Source organism: Amphichorda felina (genome assembly GCF_050947745.1).
Source record: "Amphichorda felina strain 45539 chromosome Unknown scaffold_2, whole genome shotgun sequence".
Lineage (NCBI taxonomy): Eukaryota > Fungi > Ascomycota > Sordariomycetes > Hypocreales > Bionectriaceae > Amphichorda > Amphichorda felina.
The window spans coordinates 1106861-1128853 of NW_028145048.1; the positions used below are offsets into that span (position 1 = coordinate 1106861).

Below are 21993 nucleotides of genomic sequence, written 5' to 3' on the forward strand. Positions count from 1 at the left end.
CTTATATGCGCAAGTTGGAACATCAACAGCCCCTCACCGCTTGGGGATCTTGGTCGAAACGGATGGCTAAAACTGTTTCATGTATTATCCGTATCCCGCATCCCGCATCCCGATCCGTACCCCGTATCCATAGTAGTACTGCTATACGGAGTGCTACTAGTAGTAGTAGTAGTAGTAGTATGCAGTAGGTACTAAGTAATAGGCGCGCATCGTCCCGCCTTACCAATCCCCGCGTTTTGGCCACAATGACGACGTGGGCAACCCCATTATCTGATTCTCACAGGTGTCGCAGCCATAGTCGACGTTGGTCGGAGCGGCCGCCCATGTGCATGTGGGGGGGGGGGGGGGGGGGGGGTTTGAGGCCGTGTGGCCCAGGCAATGGGCGAGCAGGTACTTCATTACTAGTGTTCCGAATTTATAATCCATCATGCTAGTAGTATTCTGAATTTATAATCCATCCTACAGATAAGGACAACATGATGCCGACTAGGATGATGGACGGTCGAGTCGTCTCCACCCCCGCACCATGGCGCCATCATCCATGTCTCCCGCTGCATTTCGGCCTTTCGGCACATCATCACGATCTACATATCATCCCAGCCAGATCAGTTTCAACATCCATCATCCATGCGCCAAGGGGATACTGTGCAGAGTGGATAGGAGAGACGAGAAGCAAGTAGACGAATGGAGCCACTAGTAGTACGGGGTACGTCTATCTGTTATTGCACATCTATTCACCAGAACCAATTTACCCAACGCTGGAAACACTGCGTCTATCCACCCCCAGAATCCCAGTCCTTTACCAATCCGGCGCGCTCCCACATCCTCCTCCCGCCATCAGCTCCACCGGCCTCGCCATCTTGGCTCCAGCGAGCGGCCGAGCGGACGGCTTCTTGCCCCGGATCCCCACAAACTTGATCTTCCTGTCCAGCTCGGCAAACGGCGACTCGCCGCTCTCCCCCTTCTTGACCATCCACTTCCTGGTGCCCAGCGCGGCGTCGAGCTCCTCCGCCGGCGGCAGCTTCAGGTACACCAGCCCGTCCGCCCGCGCCTCGACGGGGAAGGTCGCGATCGAGAGGGACGAGTCCGTCTTGCAGGCTCCGTCGCCGAGATCAAAGTTGCGCTTGTGGTGCGGGCATGATACCCAGGGTGATGACGACGATGGAGACGGCGAGCTGGGCTTGTCGCCGCACGGATCCTGGCCGAGGAGGCCGTCGGAGAGGACAAACGCGCGCTTGTGGGGGCACATTTGCTGCGTGGCGTAGAACTTCCCACGGAAGCGCCACACGGCGAGCTGCGTATCGCCGCGCTTGATGGTCGCCGAGATGCCGTTGGGACTCTCGTCGGCTCCGTCAAAGTGCGACGCCTCGATGACGGGCTGCCACGCCAGGCTGCTCCAGCGGTCGCGCAGGCCCTTGAAGTCCTCCGTAGCAGAGTCCTTGGCCCAGAAGACGGGCCGGTGCTGTCCGCGGTCCTCCTCCGTCTCCATGTTCTCGACATTGTCATCTGTGTTGTGGAACTGCTTGAACTTGGCGGCGATGGCTGGTGTTTTGATGGCCTCGGCCCACTCGTCAAAGAAGCTGTCGACGAGCTCCTGCATCTGGGCTTCGAGGGACGCGCATATGCCCAGCTTGTCCTCGAGGATGACCTCCTGGAGGTACTTCACGCCTCCGGGGAGGTTCTCCAGCCACCTCGCTGTGCGCTGGAGCTTATCGGCCGTCCGGATGTAGAACATGAGGTAGCGGTCCAGGATGGGCACGACCTCTGACGGAGGCACATCCTTAGCGAGCAGCTCAGCATGCCTAGGCTTCGCACCTCCGTTCCCAGCAACGAATATGTTGAAGCCTTTATCTGTGGAAATGAGGCCAAAGCTATAGAATGGTCAGTGACTTGATGTGGGGATAAATAGGCGGGTAGGTTATCAACGTACTCCTTGCTCTGCGCCTCGGCACACTCCCGCACACAGCCGCTTACACCACCCTTGATCTTATGAGGCGCCCGGATACTCTTGTACCGCTCCTCCAGTCGCACCGCCATGCCCACACTGTCGCTGATGCCGAAGCGGCACCATGTCGATCCGACACAGCTCTTGACGGTCCTCAGGGACTTGGCATAGGCGTGCCCCGACTCCATGCCGGCGGCGACAAGCTGGCCCCAGATGTCGACCAGGTCGTGCTTCTTGGCGCCAAACAGGTCGATACGCTGGCCGCCCGTGATTTTGGTGTAGAGGTTATACTTCTTGGCCACGGCGCCAATGGCAACAAGCTTGTCCGGGGTGATTTCTCCGCCGGACACGCGAGGCACGACCGAGTAGGTGCCGTTGCGCTGAATGTTTCCTAGGAAGCGGTCGTTGGTGTCCTGTAGGCCATGCGTCGGCTTGTCCATGACGTGCCTGTTCCACAGCGATGAGAACATGCCTCCCACGGTGGGCTTGCAAAGCTCGCACCCGGAACTCTCCTTGTCGTTTCCCGCCTCCCGCATGACCTCTTGGAACGATGTGAGGCGCTTAACCATGACGATGTTGTAGAGATCGGCCCGAGAGTAGTTGAAGTGCGAGCAGAGGTAGTTCTTGACCTCGTTGCCCATGGAGAGCATGGTCTTGTTGAAGATCGTGGTGATAAGGGGCATGCAGCCACCACAGCCGGTACCGGCTTTCGTGCACGACTTAATGGCGCCTAGGTCCTTGCAGGTGCCGTCCTTGACTCCAGTGATAATATCTCCCTTGGTGACATTATGGCAGGAGCAGATTTGGGTGTCGTCATCCAAGTCGTCGCCGCCATCCCCATCCTTCTTCGCACCGAGAATGAGCTGACTAGGCGGGATATCAAGCTCTTTCATGCTCTTGACCATGGGGACTAGTTTGACGTAATCGGCTGTATCGCCAATCATCATACCTCCCAGCAAGTATTTGCCATCCGTGGTAAAGATGTACTTCTTGTAGATATTCTGGAAAGGGTCTTTGTATGTGAGCGCCTTTACCGTCGTTTCCGACGCGACACTTGGGCTTCTGTCTCCATTGACAGCTTTGGAGGCCTTGATGTGCTTTGGGGGTAGATATTTAGGGCCATCACGGTCAGCAAAGTAGTCGCCAAAACTGGCCACGTCGACGCCTAGGAGCTTCAGTTTGGTGCTCAGGTCTGGTCTCTTGAAGATCCGGGGAGCGTGCAGCTTGGCCTGCGTGAGGTTGAAGGCAAGGACGTCGGCCATCTCAATCCCAGGGGCGATGAGCCCAAATGTCTGGCTTTGCCAACTCGCGCACTCCCCAATGGCGTAAATGTCTGACACGCTGGTGGCGAGATGGTCGTCAACAATGATGCCGCCGCCCCTATCAGCGCAATTTATGCCCGAGATCTTGGCCAACTCGTCTCTCGCCCGGACGCCGATAGCGAAGCAAACGGTAGAGCACGCCATCTCCTCGCCATCCTCGAATACAATGCCCGACACGTTGTTCCCCGCATCGATCTTGATCTCGCCTACCCGCTTGCTTAACATGACGTCCAGGCCCAGGTCTCTGACTTGCTGAACGACCATGGATCCCGCATCCCCGTCCAGCTGTCGGCTCAATACCCAGCGGTTCCGCTCAATGAGCTTAACTTTGTCGTAGCACTCGAGGTCCATCATGGCCTTGGCTGCTTCCAGGCCCAGAAGGCCTCCACCAACCACAGCACCAACAGAGCCTTTCTTAGTGCCAGCAAAGTCTATCAACCGGATCAAGTCGTCTATCGTCCGGTAGACAAAAACGCCGGTGACATCATGACCGGGTGTCTGTCGCGGGAGTATCGCATCAGAGCCAGTGGCCAGAACTAGTATATCGTAGGGAACCACATCGCCATTGGCGCAGCTGACCGTCTTGGCTTGCGAGTCGATACTGGTGGCCTTTGTATTGACATGGTAGCCTAGAGAACCCTCGGACACTTGTGTATACTGTAAACAGTCGTTAGACGGGTCTCCATAAATATTCGATGGTCAACGTACCCATTCGGCAGGATTTAGGTACAGATTCTCGATTTTACGATGGCTGAAGAAGCTGGTCAGACCAACCCGGTTGTATGCCAGATGGGGTTCCTCCCCTAGAACGGTAATATCGTATTCTCTCGTCCTCGCGTCGTATTTGAATACTTTCTCGCTGTATTGCCGAATTAGGATGAGTCCCGTAACCGGTGTTGGGTTTGGGGTTGGATCCCTCGCACTCACATGAAGGCAATACCGACCATTCCCAGGCCAACGACCACCAGTCTCTTCCTCGGGGAAGCCATCGCGAATGCTCAGACTTGGGGCATGAGAGATTCAACAAGAGTTTGTGAATTTCGATGCCTCAAAGAGCACAGGCTGTCTGGGACCCCTTGGGATTTAGGGGACCTCTGCCCCCGTTCGGCTTGCCGCGCATCCATAGCAGATACTTGATCTCATAGATTAGGAGAGTCGGGATATCTTGCGAAATGCATCTCCGATCATTCCTCGAACGATGCCGCACCATCGTGTGGCGCATTTCCACGGGCAAAACACAGCTGCCAGGACCAATCAATGGCGGCGCCGGCGTTGATGGTGTTCGCCGCGGAGAAGACGACATTGCCAGACGTGGGGCGTTGATGTCGATAGATAGTGATTATCTCCAGCCTCTCCAGGGGGCTCGCTCTGATAAGAGACGTATTGCACAGGAACAAATCAGGATACGTCAAGCTAATGACATGCTGTGGCGGGTAGAAGTCGTCTCGAAGAACAGATTGGGGCTTTGCGATTGGCGACGCCTAGCCCCCAACGGGCGCAACTCATCACAACTCGACTTTGCATCTTGATTGAATTGGATGAGTTACGAATGGATGTTCCAGTCGTTGAGGGTGGAGCTTGAGGATGTAAGTTAGGTATCTACGTAACTCAGTGGGGCGAGCACTGAGAAGCACCACCTCCACTGTCCAGAAGCCCCTCCAAGTTGCCCTGCCGATCTACTACTACCACCGCTACCTCCACCACCTCCACCCAACTTCGCCAACAACCTCAAAGGGTTCCCAGGCCAGGTAGACAAAGATGGCCGCCTCCGCCAGCACACCCCCGGACACCTTCCGCTTCCCCCGCGAGTACTCGTTCCCGGCCTTCTTCACGCGCCAGACCAACCTCACCACCCACCACGCCCAGCTCACCAAGTGGTCCGCCCTGGTCCTCGCCTACGCCCGCCACCACCGCCTCTTCCGCTTGTCCCTCTCCTCCGCCGCCGACTCGGACCTCTTCCACAACCGCAAGCTCGACCGCCGCCTCCAGGGCCCGGACATCCGCGAGCTGCTCGACTTTATGCGCAAGGAGGGGCGCGCCGAGTACGTCTCCGGCAGCGGCGGCGGGGGCAGCAGCAGTGGTGATGTCGTCTTCATACACTGGCGCAAGCCCGAGGAGTGGGCGCGCCTCATCGAGTCATATGTCGAGGACACGGGCCAGAAGGGCAGCGTGCTGACCCTGTACGAGCTGGCCGAGGGCGAGGGCACCAGGTCCACCGAGATACACGGCATCGACAGCGAGATCTTGCTCAAGGCACTCAACATCCTTGTTAAGAGAGGCAAGGCTCAGATTTTCGGCCAGGACGACTCCCAGGGCGTCAAATTCTTTTGAATTCACCCAAAGACTACGGAGTTGAACGACATCAACGAAGTGTCTATCTTCATAAAAATCATGGCTACACGCTCCCATAACTCGACAACAAACATGCTGGAAGTGGGCAGCATGTACGAGACAACCCCCAGGGAACCCTTGGTATTCCCCAACTAAGCTACTACGCGTAGTCCTCATTTCAAATCATCCGCGAAGAAGTTCTCCACCAGGAACCTTTCGTCAAATCGCACCTGCTGTACCATGGCGACATCCAAGAGCCAGTCTGGAGCCACCACCCGCGGCTCCATGTTCCCCTTTTGCGCCATATCCCTGAACCGTGGCCACATCTGCTTCTCCTCCGGGCTGACGTTGCTGATGAGGTATACCGGCTCCGGAGGAGCGTTGCCATCCTCCTCGGCCGTTGTCGGCTTGATGGTGGTGCCGCTGCGCGCTCGGTAGATCTTGAAGATGGCCCCGTTGGCCTCAGCAATGGCCTTGTAGCTATCGGTGCCGTTCCGGATCTTCTCCGTACAGTAGATCGGGACGCCCCAGAGCAGCTTCCCTCGGTTTGACTTGGCGCGCGCGATGGACCTTTGAAGCTTGACATCGTAACGCCCCTCGGCTTCTTTATCCTGGAGGATAAAGTTGTCCACCGGTGGCACTTTGCCAGTGTCCAGAACCTCGTCGATGAATGTGGTAGATATTACCGTTGGCCCTCGTGCTAGGGCGCAGAGGAATTTGACCGTGCGGACAATGTGTGGCGCGGCGAGGTAGTCGCACGGATGGCCTTCCTGGACAATCTGAATGCCCATATCTCGAAGCTTCCTCTGTGAGATAGCATATTAGCCAAAACACTCTAATCCCTCGATCAATGTTCGTCTCACTTACCCTGTCTTGATCTTCCTTGTGCTGGTCCCCAACCCAACGGTTGAACCCCGTGATAACAATCCGTAGCTCAACATCGACAAGCGAGGCTCTGTGTTTCTTAGCCGGTCGCTTGCGTTCGCTCCCATCAGCTTCCTTCTGCACATCCCCCGCGGCGTTCTGCTTCTCAAGCTTCTCCTTCTCAGCTTGATCCGCTGCCCGCTTCCCTCCCCAGGGTGCACTGCCGGCTTTGCTCTGTCGTTTCTTTTCTTTCTCGTAGAGAGCAATGTCAGGCGCAATGTTCTGCAGCATATCCCGGGCCTTGGCTTTAGCACTCCGGCCGCCAGTAGAGGCAATCGATGGTGTGTCGTTTTCTTTGCCGGGCGCCATGCGCCGTGGCCGCACAGGAGTTTCCACTGTTGATGGTACTTTCGCTCGCTTCTTCTTATCACCACCGGCATCGTCCCTCATGACGTCAAAGCCCTTCTCTTGACCGGTTCGACCGATGACAACGCCTTCCGCTGGCCCGTGGTTGTACGCATTGTCCTCAGCCGCCTCAAGGATCTTCCGCTTTCGCTTAGCCCCTGGTGACATGTTTTCCTCCCCTCCTGGATAGTACAGCTCTCGTAGGCGGGACTCGTCGAAGAAGGTCTGGCCAATAATCTCGCCAAGGTTCGTTCGCGGGGGGAAGTGGTTGTACTTCTTGATGTTGTACGGCTTCATCTCGCACTTGGAGTAGCTCTCCTCGATCCATAAATGATTGATGACAGCAATTCCCCATTCCGGCGCGGCCTTGCATTTCTCGCTCGTGTTCCTTGCCGTGATGAGATGCGTATTGTCCGCCTTCATCGTCTTGGTGAATTCGGCTCCGCACGCTTTGATGAGATTCTCCAGGTATATGCGAGCCTCTCCACCGTAGTTGGACACCGTGATGCGCTTATCCTTGAAACCCTCAATACCACCCCTAGGTATGGGGTAGTGCATTAGGCGTCGAAGTGGCGAAGTCCACTCGTTGCGCACGATCAGGAAGTAAAGCCATGACAGGTTGCCGACATCTTTGCAGGACTGGGCAGCCTGAACGTACTGCGAGCCGTCTCGGTACTGGCAGACGAACATGTCACAGTCCTCCACCTCTTCAACTAGCCTCCCTCCTCCGTTGACAATGATGTCCTTGATCGCCGTCTGGAGTCTCTTGGTAACGCACAGATCTGCCGAGAGCATGATTTTCCGATCTTGGAACACGGTTGCCGGTGGCCGCACAACATCAGAGTTTAGGGGCAAGGGGAGCCACTCGGGATCAACTGACGTAGCCCCTTCAAGATTGTCGTTGTGGGGGATCTCAAGATTGTCGTCCGGGGACTTCTTCAGAATCTCGGGGTCGGGTAGCAGGTATGGACCTTCATCAATACGCTTGCCAAGCTTAAAGCAATCATCGAACCTATCCATATGTAAGCTCGACTCCTTGCGACCAAGGGTCAGTGCACCCACCAGTGTGGCAGAACTATCTTGCCCTTCCAGCCCTTCTCCTGGGACGCTTTAATCTTTGGGTGGTCCATGGACAGGGTGCAAATATGAGTCGTCAATCGATTGGCATCCTTGGACTCCTGGCCACCTAGAGCCATGGTAGCTCCGAGGATGCTCTCCTTGTCCATCACTGGCAGATCGCCGCAAGTCACCACCACCTCGGAAAAGATCATGCGCGGGTCGGGAGAGAACGGTCGGACGTTGGCCTGTTTCCGCCGGTGGACGGATGATGTGATCCACTGAGTCGTCACGACGGGGATCATGACGGCTTGGGACTCTGTGAACTGAGGGAAGTCGATGGTGTTGGAGATGATGTGCGTGACCTTCTCAATGGGGATTGAGCCATCGCGTCGCGGTTCGCATACGGTCGCGCCATTGTCCTGTACGATACTTGAGAGCTGCAGCAGATTAGCCAACTTGATTCGGAGAGAAGATGGCCTTGTCTAATCTGACCTCTCCTATTTGCCTCGGAGCCAGCGAGCTACTGGGCACAAATGCGATGGCGCATTCACTGAACACGCCCGCGTCCGCCTCACCCATGACTGTTCAATGTGGATAGAAGCCTTTTTAGACCGAAAAGCTTAGCATGGAGCCCTTAGAGACAATGAAGCACAAGGGCGAATGCAAGCTATTAGCGCTGGGTTTCACGCAGAGCGGATATGTCAATATGAAGACGACTGTGCTGGTTGTTGAGACCAAACGCGCTACAGGGCATGAAGGAAACGCGAACACGCCAGGCAGTCACCTGACAGGCTATAATATAGGCAGCACTGGGCTCCTTCCAATGGAAGCCATTGGGCGGGGCGGAATAAGAAATAAAGGTGCGACAACGTGGCCAATCAACATTGTACAATGTCCAGTTATTTTTGTCGCTTGGCAGACTTCTAATCGATGGAAGTAGAGGCACGTACCGCTATTCCCAGGTGCCCCACCTCAAGACGCGCTCACCATCCATCACTTTAACACGGCGACAATGATGAAGCGAGGTTCATTTATCTCTATATATCCCAGCCATCGGAACAGTCCTTGATCAACATCACTTGATCTCATCTACTAGGTCCTCCGGCTGCATACCGATCGCGGGACTCGACAAGCTCAAAATATTTTATTCTCATCCGTCTGATTCATATGGACTTGATTACCCAAGAAACTCCGTAGGAAACATGAATGTGCCGCTGAACATGTATGAAACAAGATGCTAGTATGCCTGCGCCTCTACGTGTACCGCCCTTGTCTCCCTACTATTTGCCTAACCAAGCACCTGCTTGAGTTGGGACCCGGAGAAAAAATCACAAGCGTCATCGTACCCAAATCGCAGTCTGTGCCTGCCAGACATCACGAATCTGCTTTGACACAGGCCGAAGCCACGGCCGCCCCGAGCAGGGAGCTCTCTTTGGCGGGTACCAGCTCGATACCGCCCATTCCAGGGCTATCTCTCCCGGCGACAAGCTCGTCAGCGTACCGCTGGCAGTTCTCCAGGTAGTTGGGGTAGTGCTCGATGACGCTCCCGTTGAAAGCAACTGTGGTCTTTTCCAGGTTCAGCTCGCACTCGGCGTTCTTCCGAAGTGGCGAGGACTCAGGAAGTTTGGATACGTAGGCCTTGTCGCTCTCTAGGCGGACTTGGCTCAACGTGTATACACAGGTGGCCACCAGAGCGCTAGAGCGCAGAGATATGAAGGACGCCAGGGAGCGCAAGAAAAAGAGGTCCGATGTAGTTGGCGTATGTGTAGAAGGGTGGCGCTCAGCAAAGATCTTCCTAGCCTCCGATAGTCCATCTGAGTTGTCACTGCGAAACGTCAACAACGAGAGCGGGCCAGTTGTTTCATGCGGAAGAACTAACCTTTCAATCATAGACAGCGTTTCGGTTCCTAGGGAGTACGGAGTGTTGAGAGATGATGGCAAAACACCTCCGAAGATGCCAGTCGTCTCGATACCCTCGATGAGGGCATGCCTTGCCACCTCGCCAAGGTACATTCCGCTGACCATGAACTCGAGGGGCTGGAAGTCTGGCCGAGGGAGGGCATCCAGGAGCAGGCGGTCCCACCTCGTGACGGGTAGAATGTTCTTCCCAAACATACTCATCTCAGTGTTAACGATGACATGGCTAGCGCGGTCAAACCATCCGACCGGCCGTGAGCCGAATTTTCGACGACCAATGATGGGGACGGGTAGGTAAGCCCCGATGTTGAACCCGGTTCCCAGGATGAGACCAAAGCGGGTAGAGGTGTGTGTGTAAGCTTGAGATAGCAGGCAGGCACTCGAGTCGTTAAGAATGGCCTCCACCTGGACATCGAAGCCCTGCCTCTTGCACGCCGTCTTGACTATCTCCCCAAGGTCTTGGCCGATCAGGCCCTTGTTCGCCAGGAAGCCCTTGCCCATACCTTGGAGCTTGCCAGCACCTAACGATGTTTGCCTGTACAGTTAGCCTTGGTGCCACGTATCACCACGCCGTACAGGGCGCGGAAGTTGGGGGACGTACTCGATAGGAAAGCTCCATGCCAAAGCCACTGGTAACGGCTCATCGGGGCTATGTTCCTTTTGAAATCCCTCAGAGATGGTCTCAGATATCCTTACAGCCACCCAGTCAAAGAACGCGGTGCCCTCTAGATCCTTGATAGTCTTGTCGATGGAGAAGTTGCGCATGCTGAGGATCTTGCTCTCCTGCTTGCCGTTCTCGCCATGCCCGGTCAGCTCCACCACAGCAACCCTCAGTGTCGAACCGCCCACATCCAGCGCAAGGTACTGCCCGGACTCGTTGCCCGTTGGTAGCTGATGGCTGTACGACGGCAGCATGCAATCCAGGTCCGACTCAAGCCTCTCCAGAAACTCCTTCTTCAGGGCCGCCGATAGTTGTATAAGTCCATCACCGCTGATGGGCCCGACGAGCGCCGCCTCGGCCTCTTTGAGAAAGTCCTGGATGTTCTTGGGGGGTTGTTGAGTTACCATGCGGCCATTTTTGGATTCGTCGTAAATCAGAGGGCTAACCCAGTAGGCCAAGATGGCCTGTATCAAGGACTTGCCTCGCAGGAGACTCTTGACTATGGCAGCCAGGACGACTTTCCGGAGAGACGCCATGGCAGAAACGAGTGGCTGCACGGGGCCGATGTTTGGGAAAGCGTCAGGACGAATTGGGAGGAAGGCGGTGGGCGGGAATGGGAAAGTCGAAGCGCACAAGACGGCACGTCAAGGCATGGACAGGGTGCCAGAGTAAATAACAAAGATCGATCGCAGCAGCAGCGCTTACGACATCATCGAGAAGGGAAATATAATCGGGAAAAAATAGAAAGAGACGACTGCCTGGCGTGGATGGTAACAGTCGCTGGTCGGTGACCTTGGCTGTCTCGGCGTCACTCTGGCCGCAACAGCAACAGAGAATCAACAGGACACGCAGACTGGCCTTGATCAACGCAGCAATAGCGGGACGAGGGGAGCCCTTGGATCGTCAGGTAACGACCCCAGAACGCGGGACACCGGGGACCGAGTGGTAAAAAGCCGGGCCTGTGCACAGGATACGAGGCGGTTAATGGAACCTGCCCCGTCCAGGCTGCGCTGGCAGCAACAAAACAACAGCAATATGAGCGCGAAAGAGTACTCGAGGCCGTGTACCAGAGGCGTTCTGAGAGGGCAAAACAGGCAGGCAGGGTGGCTGCCCACGTTACAGGGTGTCCAAAAAATAGCCGTCGCCCCGAAGCGCATGAGTGAATGCCCAGCCTCATAGACCAACGTCGCAAGAGGGAGCACGCGTGGCATGGAACCAGCTTTGTGCTAAGCCAATGGGTGGGCGAGTCCTGGCAGCGCGCACGCACAGGTTGCCCAGAAGCGCTGGCGCTGCTCTGGCGGCTCACGGCGCAAAGCAGCGAAGGGTCCGGCAGAAGCCCACTACTGTGGAAGTGCCTGCCAGGGTGTCCATCGCTGAGTCGCTGTACTATCGACGGGAGGTGGACGCGGTGGACGGTGGTGATGATGATGGAGATGTGGAGTGGAGTTGGTGGTTGTAACGTTGCGACTAGTGGCGGGAGACGGTTGGAGAAGTTGGAGGCAGTTGGGCAGGGTACGTACCAAGTTAGCTTGGGGCTAGTACTAAGATCTGGGCAGAAGCGCGGCTCAGCGCCAAAACGCCCCAAATCTCCAGCGTCCAACAGCCCCCAGCTTGGCGCCATAGCAATTGTTAGTGCAGGTTACAACACACGCACACCACACACCCACCCACTATCACTTCTCATCACTGTCACCTAGGGATGCAGCAGGCACAAAAGTGAAAGGGGTGGTCAGCAGCATACACTATTATTGAACACATGCAAGCCAACAACCCAACACATCGTCGGCTTGATGGTGCTAACTTAGCAGTTGCATGAGATTATCGAGGAGTCGAGATTGCAGGAGAGGTGATATGCAGTATCTTCACCACAGGTCCACACCCTGATGATCAAACAACCGATATAGGAAGTTTGAAACACTCGTACACAACACGAAGCCTCGTCAAAGAGTCCTCGAGAGTATATATCAAGCAAGTCTTTCCCGCCTTGGTGAAAGAGTTGGTGGGGTCGGTCATAGGGCTATCTTGAAGCCGTCTGACGGTGCGACCAGGCCATGTCTTGGGCTGTGTAAGTCGGAGACACCCGGGCTCGCTCTCACTCACCTCACCATGGATATGCAGCCTACGACGCACAGATTCTCAACATGACTTGGCCCCGTGGAGCAGATGAGATCACGGGACAGTCTGATAATTCTCTCAAGTCTCAACTACGACGTCTCACCAATGCCCAGGGCTCTGCCCAATGTGGCATCTCCGCGAGATTGAGTCCATGGGAGCTGGAGGCCATGAAGGATATTCGGGCCTGCTTGCGAAGAAATCTCCTAGCCAATAGGTGTCGCCGCCAATGGTCGTTTTATCTTGTTACATGCAACAGGCAACGTTTAAATGGGGTGGGCGGGCATTAAATTGGCTTAATTAACCCTTCGGGATCTCAGATGCCAGATCAGATCAGCGGTCGCTGTCAAACGTTCCAGGGGGGACTGATGCGCTGGGGAGGCGCTGAGGAGCGCTGAGGGCCATTGATGGGGGAGCACTGATCACTGTATAGTCAGTGATCCATGGTAGCAAAAGGTGGGTCATCGGGCCGGGCGACAGCGGGGTCACGCGCGGGTGACGTTCCATTCACATTCCCATCCCAACTGGGTAGCAGATTCTGGATTCCTATCAACCGCCATCCATCACTCCACCACCCAGATGCCACCGCTTGTGTCATCACCGATTCAGTCTGCCACCCATTTGACTCCGCGCCGCCGTCCCCATCTGAGTTTGGCCGCCGCCGCACCGGCACGTTGCCCATTTGCCTCAGACGGAGTACGTAATCTCGGCCGCAGCGGCTCGATGGATCAAACAAGATGTCATGGCCCTCGTGGGACGCCATGGGGCCATACGGGGATACCAAAGTCGTCCAAGTGACCTCGAAGCGCCGCCGCCGTGCGTGCTCGGTCATGGTGGAGTCCCCGCGGGCGCCGCCTCATATTATGAAGCCCGTCTCGTCTGCTATTCTTCCTCTTTTGCTCCCCCTCGATCTCTCGAGTGAAGATTGAGCACCCAGTAGCATTTCCTATCAAGCCTACCATCTCTAGCCTGGCCCTTCTAGAACGTTTCTCTTGCATCCCATCCCACACATTGGACCCTAGTCCTCATCCATCACACCATGAGACTCATCATCCGGGACGACGCCGAGGCCACCAGCGCCTACGTCGCCAAGTACATTGTTGATCGCATCAAGGCATTCAACCCGTCTCCCCACAACCCATTCGTCCTGGGCCTGCCCACCGGCTCCAGCCCCCTGGGTGTCTACCGTGTCCTCGTCGAAAAGTTCAAGGCTGGCGAGGTATGCTCAACTGTCCCAACCATCCGTACCCTTTTTGGTTGATCCTCTGATGACGAGCCCCTTGTAGATCTCGTTTGAAAATGTCGTCACCTTCAATATGGATGAGTATGTGGGTATTCCCCGCGACCATCCCCAATCCTATCACTCCTTTATGTGGAAGAACTTCTTCTCCCACGTGAACATCCATCCTTCCAATGTCCACATCCTCAACGGGAACGCCCCCAACCTCGAGGCCGAGTGTATCGCCTACGAGGACGCTATCAAGAGCGTTGGCGGCATAGACCTGTTCCTTGCCGGCATCGGAGAGGACGGTCACATTGCCTTCAACGAGCCCGGCTCCAGCTTGTCAAGCCGCACCCGTGTCAAGACCCTGGCCTACGACACCATCCTAGCCAACTCTCGCTTCTTTGACAATGACGTGAACAAGGTCCCCAGGATGGCCCTGACCGTCGGTGTCCAAACGGTCCTCGAGGCCAGGGAGGTCGTTTCCATCATCATCGGCCAGCGCAAGGCCCTCGCCCTGCAGAGGTGTATCGAGCAGGGTGTCAACCACATGTGGACTCTGTCCAGCCTCCAGTTGCACCCTCACCCCATGATTGTAGCTGATGAGGACGCTACGCTAGAGCTTCAGGTCAAGACTGTCAAGGTTTGCACAGCCCCCCTCTCAACTGTGGACATGGACTTTTACTAATACATCTCTCTAGTACTTCAAGAGCATCGAGAAGGTTGCTTTGGAGCAGGGCTTTGAGCAGATCCTCCCCTCCAAGGTCCGCACAGGCAACGGCATCGTGCCCCGGACAAAGGTCGACGAGGTTTCGTCTCCCACCATCCTGGCCCCTCAGCCGACCACCTCCCGCCTGCTCCGAGCTACCCCGGCGACCGAGTACCCGGTGCGCTCCGTGTCGCCGGATCTCGTCCCGGACCGGATGGCGTCGCGGATCCCAGAGCCCAACCTCAGTCAGAGGCTGACACCCAACCCTGAGCAGCAGTCGCTGCAACAAAATTACACCATCAGTGCGTAAGACCATGATGTGCTTGGTCGCGCCGTCTTTAGGTCCCGGGGGATTTAACTCGGATTGTTGTTTTTTATTTTGCTTCGGGAATGGGGGTTTCAAAATGTAGATACCAGCTTTTGACGTGCTAGCTAGGGTTGTTGTACTCATTCACACACACATATAACGGGAGGCAACGTCTGAAAGACATGAAATGTTACACGATGTTACGTCAAGAATGAAGATTCTACCACGTGTGCCTGCGTGTTGTTCCTCATTTGGTGTTTGTAAGACGCCATCGATCCCTCCGGTATACAGAAAGATGTCATACACGGCATTTCACCGACAGTTGATTCACATTTTTTGCATGCCGCAAGCCCTACAGCATTAGTGCCGTTTGTGCCGTCTGCCGTGTAAGTTCAGCTGCGTCTGTGTTCGAACGGATAGTCACGTCGTACTCGGCGAGAAACATCCCTCTAGGCCTTGTCTGTAATAATACATGGCATATTCACTTCATTGTGTAATGGAACGCCCAACGTCACTCCCTACTGATTGGGTAGGTAGTCACGAAGCCATGGATCTTGTAAGGGTTGCTCGAGAGCAAGGTTGGGACTCCAACCAAATGACCCTATCCCCCAATTTGTGAAGCTCGCCGTATCCGCCACCACCATGTCCAAGCCTACGAGCTGAACCCTTGTCCTAAATATGTTATAGTAGGCATTCCTTCGCTCCTTAGAGCTCCTGACACGTGCCATCCGTAAATACTGCACACTTCGAGCAGCCCGGCTAGTCAACTGGCTTGTCCGGGGTAGCGACTCTCCAACCAGAGCACAGGGTAGTGACCATCCCTGTCAACCAGCTGGCAAAGCGAAGGTACCTCCCTGCTTAAGAAAGTGGTACGCGTGTTAGAGTGCCCACCCATCTGTGATGCTCTTCACGTCCACTTGGTTGCATCCAAAGGTCGAGGCCTTCAAGTCATGGTAACCTCTTCGTGTTTCTAAGGTACTTAAGTATTTAACCTCCTTGGCACCCGCCTCCTGTTGAGTCTTCCCGTTGACTCCCCCGTTATCTGACCAACACCCCAAGCACCGTTCCCCATCAACTCAGCTACGCGCACCATCATACACCGGGTCCAGAGATGCTGGTTCAAAAAACCCTCGAATGGATTCGACTATCGAGGGTGAACGCGCTGCAGAAAGAAAAATATGATAACGATGCGCTTGACAAGGGCTACTCCCGTCTTCAACCGCTATGCTCGCTACATCTCGGGTATAATCAAAGGCGAGGGTTTCCAAAAAAAATTACATCCCCCCTCTGCCAGACCTAGCTCAACTTGTAAGACAGAAAGGGCGAGGCAAGAGCCAATAACAAAAATAGAACGAACGGGCGCTACTACCCAACCAAGCCGGTATCGTACATGGCCACGTTCCAAGCGGAAGAAAGTCATACATCGTCAAGCCTCCGGTTATATATAAGTCGCCTACGGCTCTGGCCTCTCAGTCGGCGGCGAAATATCGTTTTGCCTTGTTGTGGACCTGTTGTGCCTTCAATTCAGGGGGCACAATGGTGTGATGGACCACATGTGGTCGGTACACAGCATCAACGGGCGGCATCCTGCGACCAGTCAGTATACGACGGGAGAGAGTGAGAAATCAAGGGTGATAGGCGTACCAGTCATCGACGCTCAGAGGAAAGTATTCATAGAGAGCCTCCTCTTCCTCGGGAGGACTGCTGCCGGCCTGTTGTCCCACGCCCGCATGAGCCTTGCTATGTTGAGGGCTCGATGTCTCGGTGCCGGAGCGGTTGGGACTCCTCTCGTCCTCGGATAGAGACAGGTTTATGGGAGCGGTGGAATTCTGCCTTGCCGCGGAGCTTTTCGAGGCCGGGTTGAGCGGCTGTTTCGAGTGCGTATTGGAATCCTTGGACCAACTAGGCACGGGTGGCTTCGTTGCTGGTGATAAAGCAAGCCTTTTGGCTGGATGCGGGCTTTGACTTGGTTGCGGGAACGCCTGTGCAGCTGCCCACTCATTGCCCTGCTACATGGCCGCAATTAGTCCGTGCCTCGCTAGGTAGGTGTGTGAAGGGGCAATAAACGTACCGGAACTGCACCCAGAGACGGGTGTTTTTGAACGGTCGTTTGAAACCCGTCTCGCTCACTCTTCACGGCCGTGTCGGCAGAACTTGCCGTGTTTCTCCTCTCCAATCTCTTATCTCCGGTGAGAGGTACGTCCTTGCGGCTGTCAAAGTTGCGAGGGCTTCGCCCGCGAACAATGACAGGGCCAGATCGGATTTCGGCAATCTTGACCATTTCTCCAGCCTTAGTGTTGCCCAGCAGGCTGATCTGGACTACGTAGTGCTGCTGCAGCCCCTTCCTCCTCCCGTTGTTGGCAGTGGCATGCTTGAACTGCAGGCGCTTCCAGGAAACCGGCAGAGTGATCCGGTGTGCGTCGAGCTCCTGCCCAGTAGACATGTCTAGTGATAGGCTGGGAGGAGGGCCAGCCACCTTGGACTCCTCGGTAGCCTGTGGATTAGAGCTCTTCCAGGGAATTGAGATGATTTCCGTGGCCTTGCCCTCGATGGACTCCATGGCAGTGATTGTGGCCGAGAGGTCCATGAGCGGGACGTGGCGTCCGTTCTCGTCAATTATATGTGATATAGCTCGTGGTAAGATGATGTGGCCGGAGCATTGCCAAAGGTTGCGGCGATAGCACGTGAGCTCAAGCGGGCGTCCCGTGTTTTCGGCGCCGAAGACGTCTTCGGCGACGAAGAACATGCCGTACAGCTCGGCGGTCATGTGCATATCGCCCATCTTCCCTAGCTCATCTACGACGGTTACTGATGTTATGGGATCTGAGAAGCCCAGAAGCTTGTTGTCGAGGTCCTGTGGCGACGATTCATCGTTGAGGGCATCCTGATGCGGGGGTGGCTCGAATGCCCTCGTGGAGTAGGAAAAGGGGTCTTCAAATGTCGTCGTGAAGTTGTCAAAGTCATAGGCGGGGTTGAATGGCAGATGGGGCAGGGCGCCTCCGTCGCTGGAGAAGAGTCAGTGGAAATCTCTCGCGGCGAGGCGACGTGGCGCTGTCGCAACTTACAGGAGTGCATCGTCGAAGTTGATGTCTGGGTCAAAGTGCTGCAAGGAGAGGTCGGGGTGGCCGTGCGGATGGTTCATGGCGTGATGGTGGTGCATACCGTCGACGGGAGCACCAGACATGGGCGGCATGTTATTGAAGGTCGCCATTGCATCGTTGAAGCCGCCTGGCAGCGGCGTGCACGTTGAGGGGGACGGTTGAGGTGGGCAGAGGGCGGCAGTGTGGAAGTCTGGGGAAGCGATTTGCGGTGATTTGCAGTGTGGAGTGAAGTGGGTTTGGCGGAAATCCAAAGGTGACGGGAGAGACCAGCCACCAAGCCACGTCGGCGTCTGGCGTCGGGAAGAAGAATGTGTCGCGCGGGTTCTCTAACCTGGGGCAAGGAAACGTCGGTGACTCCGGGGAGAGAAACGCTTGGGGATTTGAGGATGGGTGGCTGGAGATGGAAAACAGAGTCTCTGATGGCAATGATATGGACAGTTACCCGCAGACGAGAACTGAGGCGGCTGGAGCTTGGTTTTTGGGGCAGAGGCTGGAGGTCGTCTCATAAAAGATGCACAGATCGTTGGACAGCCCCTGCGGGCAGCAGCCCTTCACTGGAGCGACTCCTGGGGACTCCCGGGGACTCCTGGGGGCTTCTGGGGCCTCCTGGAGGTGCTGGGACATCCTGGAAGGCCTCCTCACCAGCGCATCAGGGTCCCGGTCGGCACCTCAAATATTGGGCCCCCCCCCCAGGCTCACACGCCTCCCACGCCTTACTGGCCGCTCCTATCAACGCCCAGGCTACACCACCTGCTGCAATTGGCCGCTATGGCGGGGGTTATTTAGCGGCAGCCACAAGGAACACAAGTTGTTTTAGCCTTCCAGGCCTCGCAGCGCCTCGCAGCACCGTACATGTCGGGTAGAACCATTGTGGAAGGATCGTGTCCAGCGAGGCTTCAGGTGGACTTATCGGCAGTCATCTTTTTGGGGATTATTTCCGATTCCTTCTTAGGGTCTCAGCTGTGTTCCTCCTCGGCACTTCCGCGACGGTCCGCCCACAGAGCAGAAACACCAAACCTGGCGTGACAGTAGCAACTTGGCAAGATTCCATCTCTCCGTCGCCACCTGGCGCGCACGAGGGCACCTCCACACGCCTCCCGGCGGCCGACTCGCCCGACCCGTCATAATATTTGGTAGCCGCACCCTCCATTGCTGCGAATGGACCCAGTGCTGCCGATTTGGTGCCGGTTTGGGGTGCTGATCAGGGTCGTTGCGGTGCTGCTGCAGCTGCTCAGACACCCATCAGGCCACGGGTGACAGCGCTTGAGCCATCCTACAATCCAAGCATCCCAATCCGCGGGGTTGCATTCCACGCCCTTATCATGGGACGGCCCACGCGCTCCTCCATTTCCCCCGCTCGCATGTCCGTCATCGAAACATGGCAGATAGCGACGGGTTCCTGTGGGGGCCCAAGAAGATAAGTGAGCGCAAGGGGCACGACGGACGTGCCCGCTTCCTACGAACTACATGCAGATAGGATCACGGACACATCTAGACGAGATCTACGCTGACAGTGAGACGACTGTGCACTTTGCAATCTCCCAAGTCATCAGCTTACCAACAGCAAAGATGGCAATTCGCCATCACTTCTATGGCTCAAGGCGCCCTAACAATGTCTAACAATGTCCAAAAATGCCCAAAATGCCCAAAAATGTCCATCAACGCCCACCATCGTTTAACCATGCCTATCCCCAGCCCAGCGCAACGCCTTCACGCCGCACGTTGCGCTGTTGAGCTGCCACGAATCACCGTACCTCAACTGCTGGAGACCTCAGACAGCAAGGTACGGCATGCATGACATGCTCTTCATGTATTTTTAGCTACGCTCTACTCGTTTGATCTTCCCGTTCTGCCCTGTCAAGATTCCCATCTAATATCCCAAATGATGATAGTATGTACATGCATACGACGATCCTTCCATGCCGGCCTAAGCCTCTCTCAGCCTTGCGGATTGTCACACAGCCCCAGCTGATTGGGAGACCCTTTTCCCAAACTTCCACACCTCATCCAAGACCAGCTGGCTGAAGCCGTCCTGTTCCCCCTCCGAGAAGATGACCAGGTCAGCATCAGCTCCGGCATCCAGTGTTCCTTTGATCCCCTGAAGTCCGAGCATCGCGGCGGGTGTTGAAGTCACGGCCTTCAGAGCCGCGGGGATATCTGTTCCCGACCATCGAAGGAAGTTGTTGACACATTCGAGGAGCGTGATGGAACTATATTCGGAAAGTCAGTCAATGTTCTAGACCACGAGTTTGCGCGCTCGGGCCAGATGGATCGCCCCGCAGGAGGGCATAGCTCTCCGGCGTAGCTCCTGACGCAGGTCCGGCGCAGGGACCCATTCGCCTCGTCTGTGATTGAACACTCACCTTCCTGCAATAGTCTCCGAGTTCTCAAGCCTCAGTGTGGACCCCTTTTTGACAATATTGCACACTTGCTCGCCGTTGGTCCACGGATACGCTCCGTCGGGAAGACCAACAAGGTGCATGGCGTCCGTGACGAGTATGAAACCGTCTGGATGTGCGTTGAAGGCAATCTTGACGGTGGTAGGATGAAGATGGATCCCATCCGAGATGACTCCAAAGTAAGGCCTCGACTGGTTCTCCGCGAACCCGAGGACGCCGAAGATACCCGGGTTGCGGTGATGCAGCGGACGCATGGCATTGAACAGATGGGTGATCATGGTGGCGCCATTGCCCACAGCTGCGGACGCATCCTCGTAGGTTGCCTCCGAGTGTCCAATAGAGTAGATGATGCCTCTTGATCGTATTTCTGGGATCAGATTCATCATCTGGCCTCTCTCCGGCGCTGCCGTGATCATCTTGACCGGGATGACATCGTCTTCGGACTGGGGATTCATGTTCTCTGCGCCGTAACACTCTTCGAGGTCCGCAAATGACTGCGCCTCTATCAGAACGTCGACATTGTGGACACCGTTTTTTGTAGGGTTGAGAAATGGTCCCTCGCAGTGCGCGCCCAATGATTCGGCCCCGTCTTTGGCAATACGCATCTGCCCTGACGGTTTCAGGTATGGGAGAGCCTTCAGGTCACACTTGTTAGTCAAAAGATTCATTTGCAGCTTCCACGGCCAGGCTCACGGGATGCGATCCCTTATACAAGACGCACCTTTTGGTACAGCTCTGGTCGCTGACTTGTGATCGTAGGAAGATAGGATGTGACACCCGTCTGTACTAGTAGACGGCTAACTTCCTTGACCTTCTTTCCATATTGAGACATATCTTCCAAGAGTGTCGAGTAATTGAACCCGAAGGCACCGTTGAGCTGGCACTCAATCATACCCGGGGCGACAATGCGCCCACCGAGGTCGATCGTCTCATCGGGCAGAATGAGGCCATCATAAAATGAAGACTGGCTATCAATGACCTTGCCAGAGACTGAACTGACCCACAGGTCCTCGCTCACCAGCTCGTCGCCTCTCAGCAGACGGCAGTTGGTGAACTTGGTGAGGCCATTCTTGGGCCAGGTAGGGGAAATGGCGATGGGCATCTCCGGGAGGTTAGGTGTGGTATCGAATAGAGTAGATGGCGAGTATGGCAATCAAGATACCAGATGAAAGTTGATGGGACTGGTTGTCCTATCGAGATTTCGGAGGTGCTCCATAGCAGAAGCAAGGGCGACGTCGGGGACGGGCGGTAGCGCGCGTGATACTAGTAATAGCATTGCTCCGGGCGACCGGCCACAGCAGGTGACGATATGTCAAGTCGGACTTCCGTTGTGGTGGTACTGGTGGCATCCGGTATAACCTTATCGGGCTAGAGAGGGGGGGCCGGTAGCGGTGTTCTTGATTGTCACCATGCCATCATTGTACCGGTGACCATCGGGGTCCTGCCAATCGCCATTGCCAGGTTGAGACTCCAATAAGGCGAATGGGCAAGGCCGCAGCCCCGGGTCATTCCTGAGGCGCCCTCCGGATCGCGGCTCCATCGCAAAGCCTGTAAGTTGTAACAAGTTGTAACCATATCTCATGTCTTGGTGTCTAATCCTGCCTGCTCAGACCCAGTTGCCTTCGACTCGCGCTCAATC

General features: G+C 55.8%; 7 protein-coding genes across 7 annotated transcripts; 2 read left to right on the top strand and 5 right to left on the bottom strand.

Moving 5' to 3' along the window:
- Positions 1-799: 799 nt before the first annotated feature.
- Positions 800-3979, bottom strand: NIT6 (nitrite reductase niiA; the record flags this gene model as incomplete). The annotated part of the gene is made up of 3 exons (XM_083191378.1): positions 800-1871; positions 1931-3896; positions 3976-3979. 3 exons carry the CDS (start codon positions 3977-3979, stop codon positions 800-802), a joined length of 3042 nt encoding a protein of 1013 aa, XP_083052592.1.
- Positions 3980-5025: 1046 nt separating this feature from the next.
- On the top strand, positions 5026-5598 carry ACO1O0_001900 (ESCRT-II subunit protein VPS25; the record flags this gene model as incomplete). The annotated part of the gene is made up of 1 exon (XM_083191379.1): positions 5026-5598. One exon carries the CDS (start codon positions 5026-5028, stop codon positions 5596-5598), a length of 573 nt encoding a protein of 190 aa, XP_083052593.1.
- Positions 5599-5771: 173 nt separating this feature from the next.
- Positions 5772-8505, bottom strand: ESC4 (BRCT domain-containing protein; the record flags this gene model as incomplete). The annotated part of the gene is made up of 4 exons (XM_083191380.1): positions 5772-6404; positions 6466-7879; positions 7930-8363; positions 8419-8505. 4 exons carry the CDS (start codon positions 8503-8505, stop codon positions 5772-5774), a joined length of 2568 nt encoding a protein of 855 aa, XP_083052594.1.
- Positions 8506-9300: 795 nt separating this feature from the next.
- NAG5 (hexokinase family protein) lies at positions 9301-11040 on the bottom strand (the record flags this gene model as incomplete). Its single annotated transcript, XM_083191381.1, has 3 exons — positions 9301-9751; positions 9806-10378; positions 10445-11040. The coding sequence occupies 3 exons, from the start codon at positions 11038-11040 to the stop codon at positions 9301-9303; spliced, it is 1620 nt and encodes a 539-aa protein (XP_083052595.1).
- A 2615-nt stretch (positions 11041-13655) lies between these two features.
- NAG1_1 (glucosamine-6-phosphate deaminase) lies at positions 13656-14857 on the top strand (the record flags this gene model as incomplete). Its single annotated transcript, XM_083191382.1, has 3 exons — positions 13656-13835; positions 13903-14481; positions 14540-14857. 3 exons carry the CDS (start codon positions 13656-13658, stop codon positions 14855-14857), a joined length of 1077 nt encoding a protein of 358 aa, XP_083052596.1.
- A 1466-nt stretch (positions 14858-16323) lies between these two features.
- Positions 16324-18065, bottom strand: ACO1O0_001904 (NDT80/PhoG-like DNA-binding family protein; the record flags this gene model as incomplete). The annotated part of the gene is made up of 4 exons (XM_083191383.1): positions 16324-16441; positions 16499-16770; positions 16926-17859; positions 17920-18065. 4 exons carry the CDS (start codon positions 18063-18065, stop codon positions 16324-16326), a joined length of 1470 nt encoding a protein of 489 aa, XP_083052597.1.
- A 1844-nt stretch (positions 18066-19909) lies between these two features.
- On the bottom strand, positions 19910-21456 carry NAG2 (N-acetylglucosamine-6-phosphate deacetylase; the record flags this gene model as incomplete). The annotated part of the gene is made up of 3 exons (XM_083191384.1): positions 19910-20165; positions 20319-21001; positions 21076-21456. The coding sequence occupies 3 exons, from the start codon at positions 21454-21456 to the stop codon at positions 19910-19912; spliced, it is 1320 nt and encodes a 439-aa protein (XP_083052598.1).
- Positions 21457-21993: the final 537 nt, after the last annotated feature.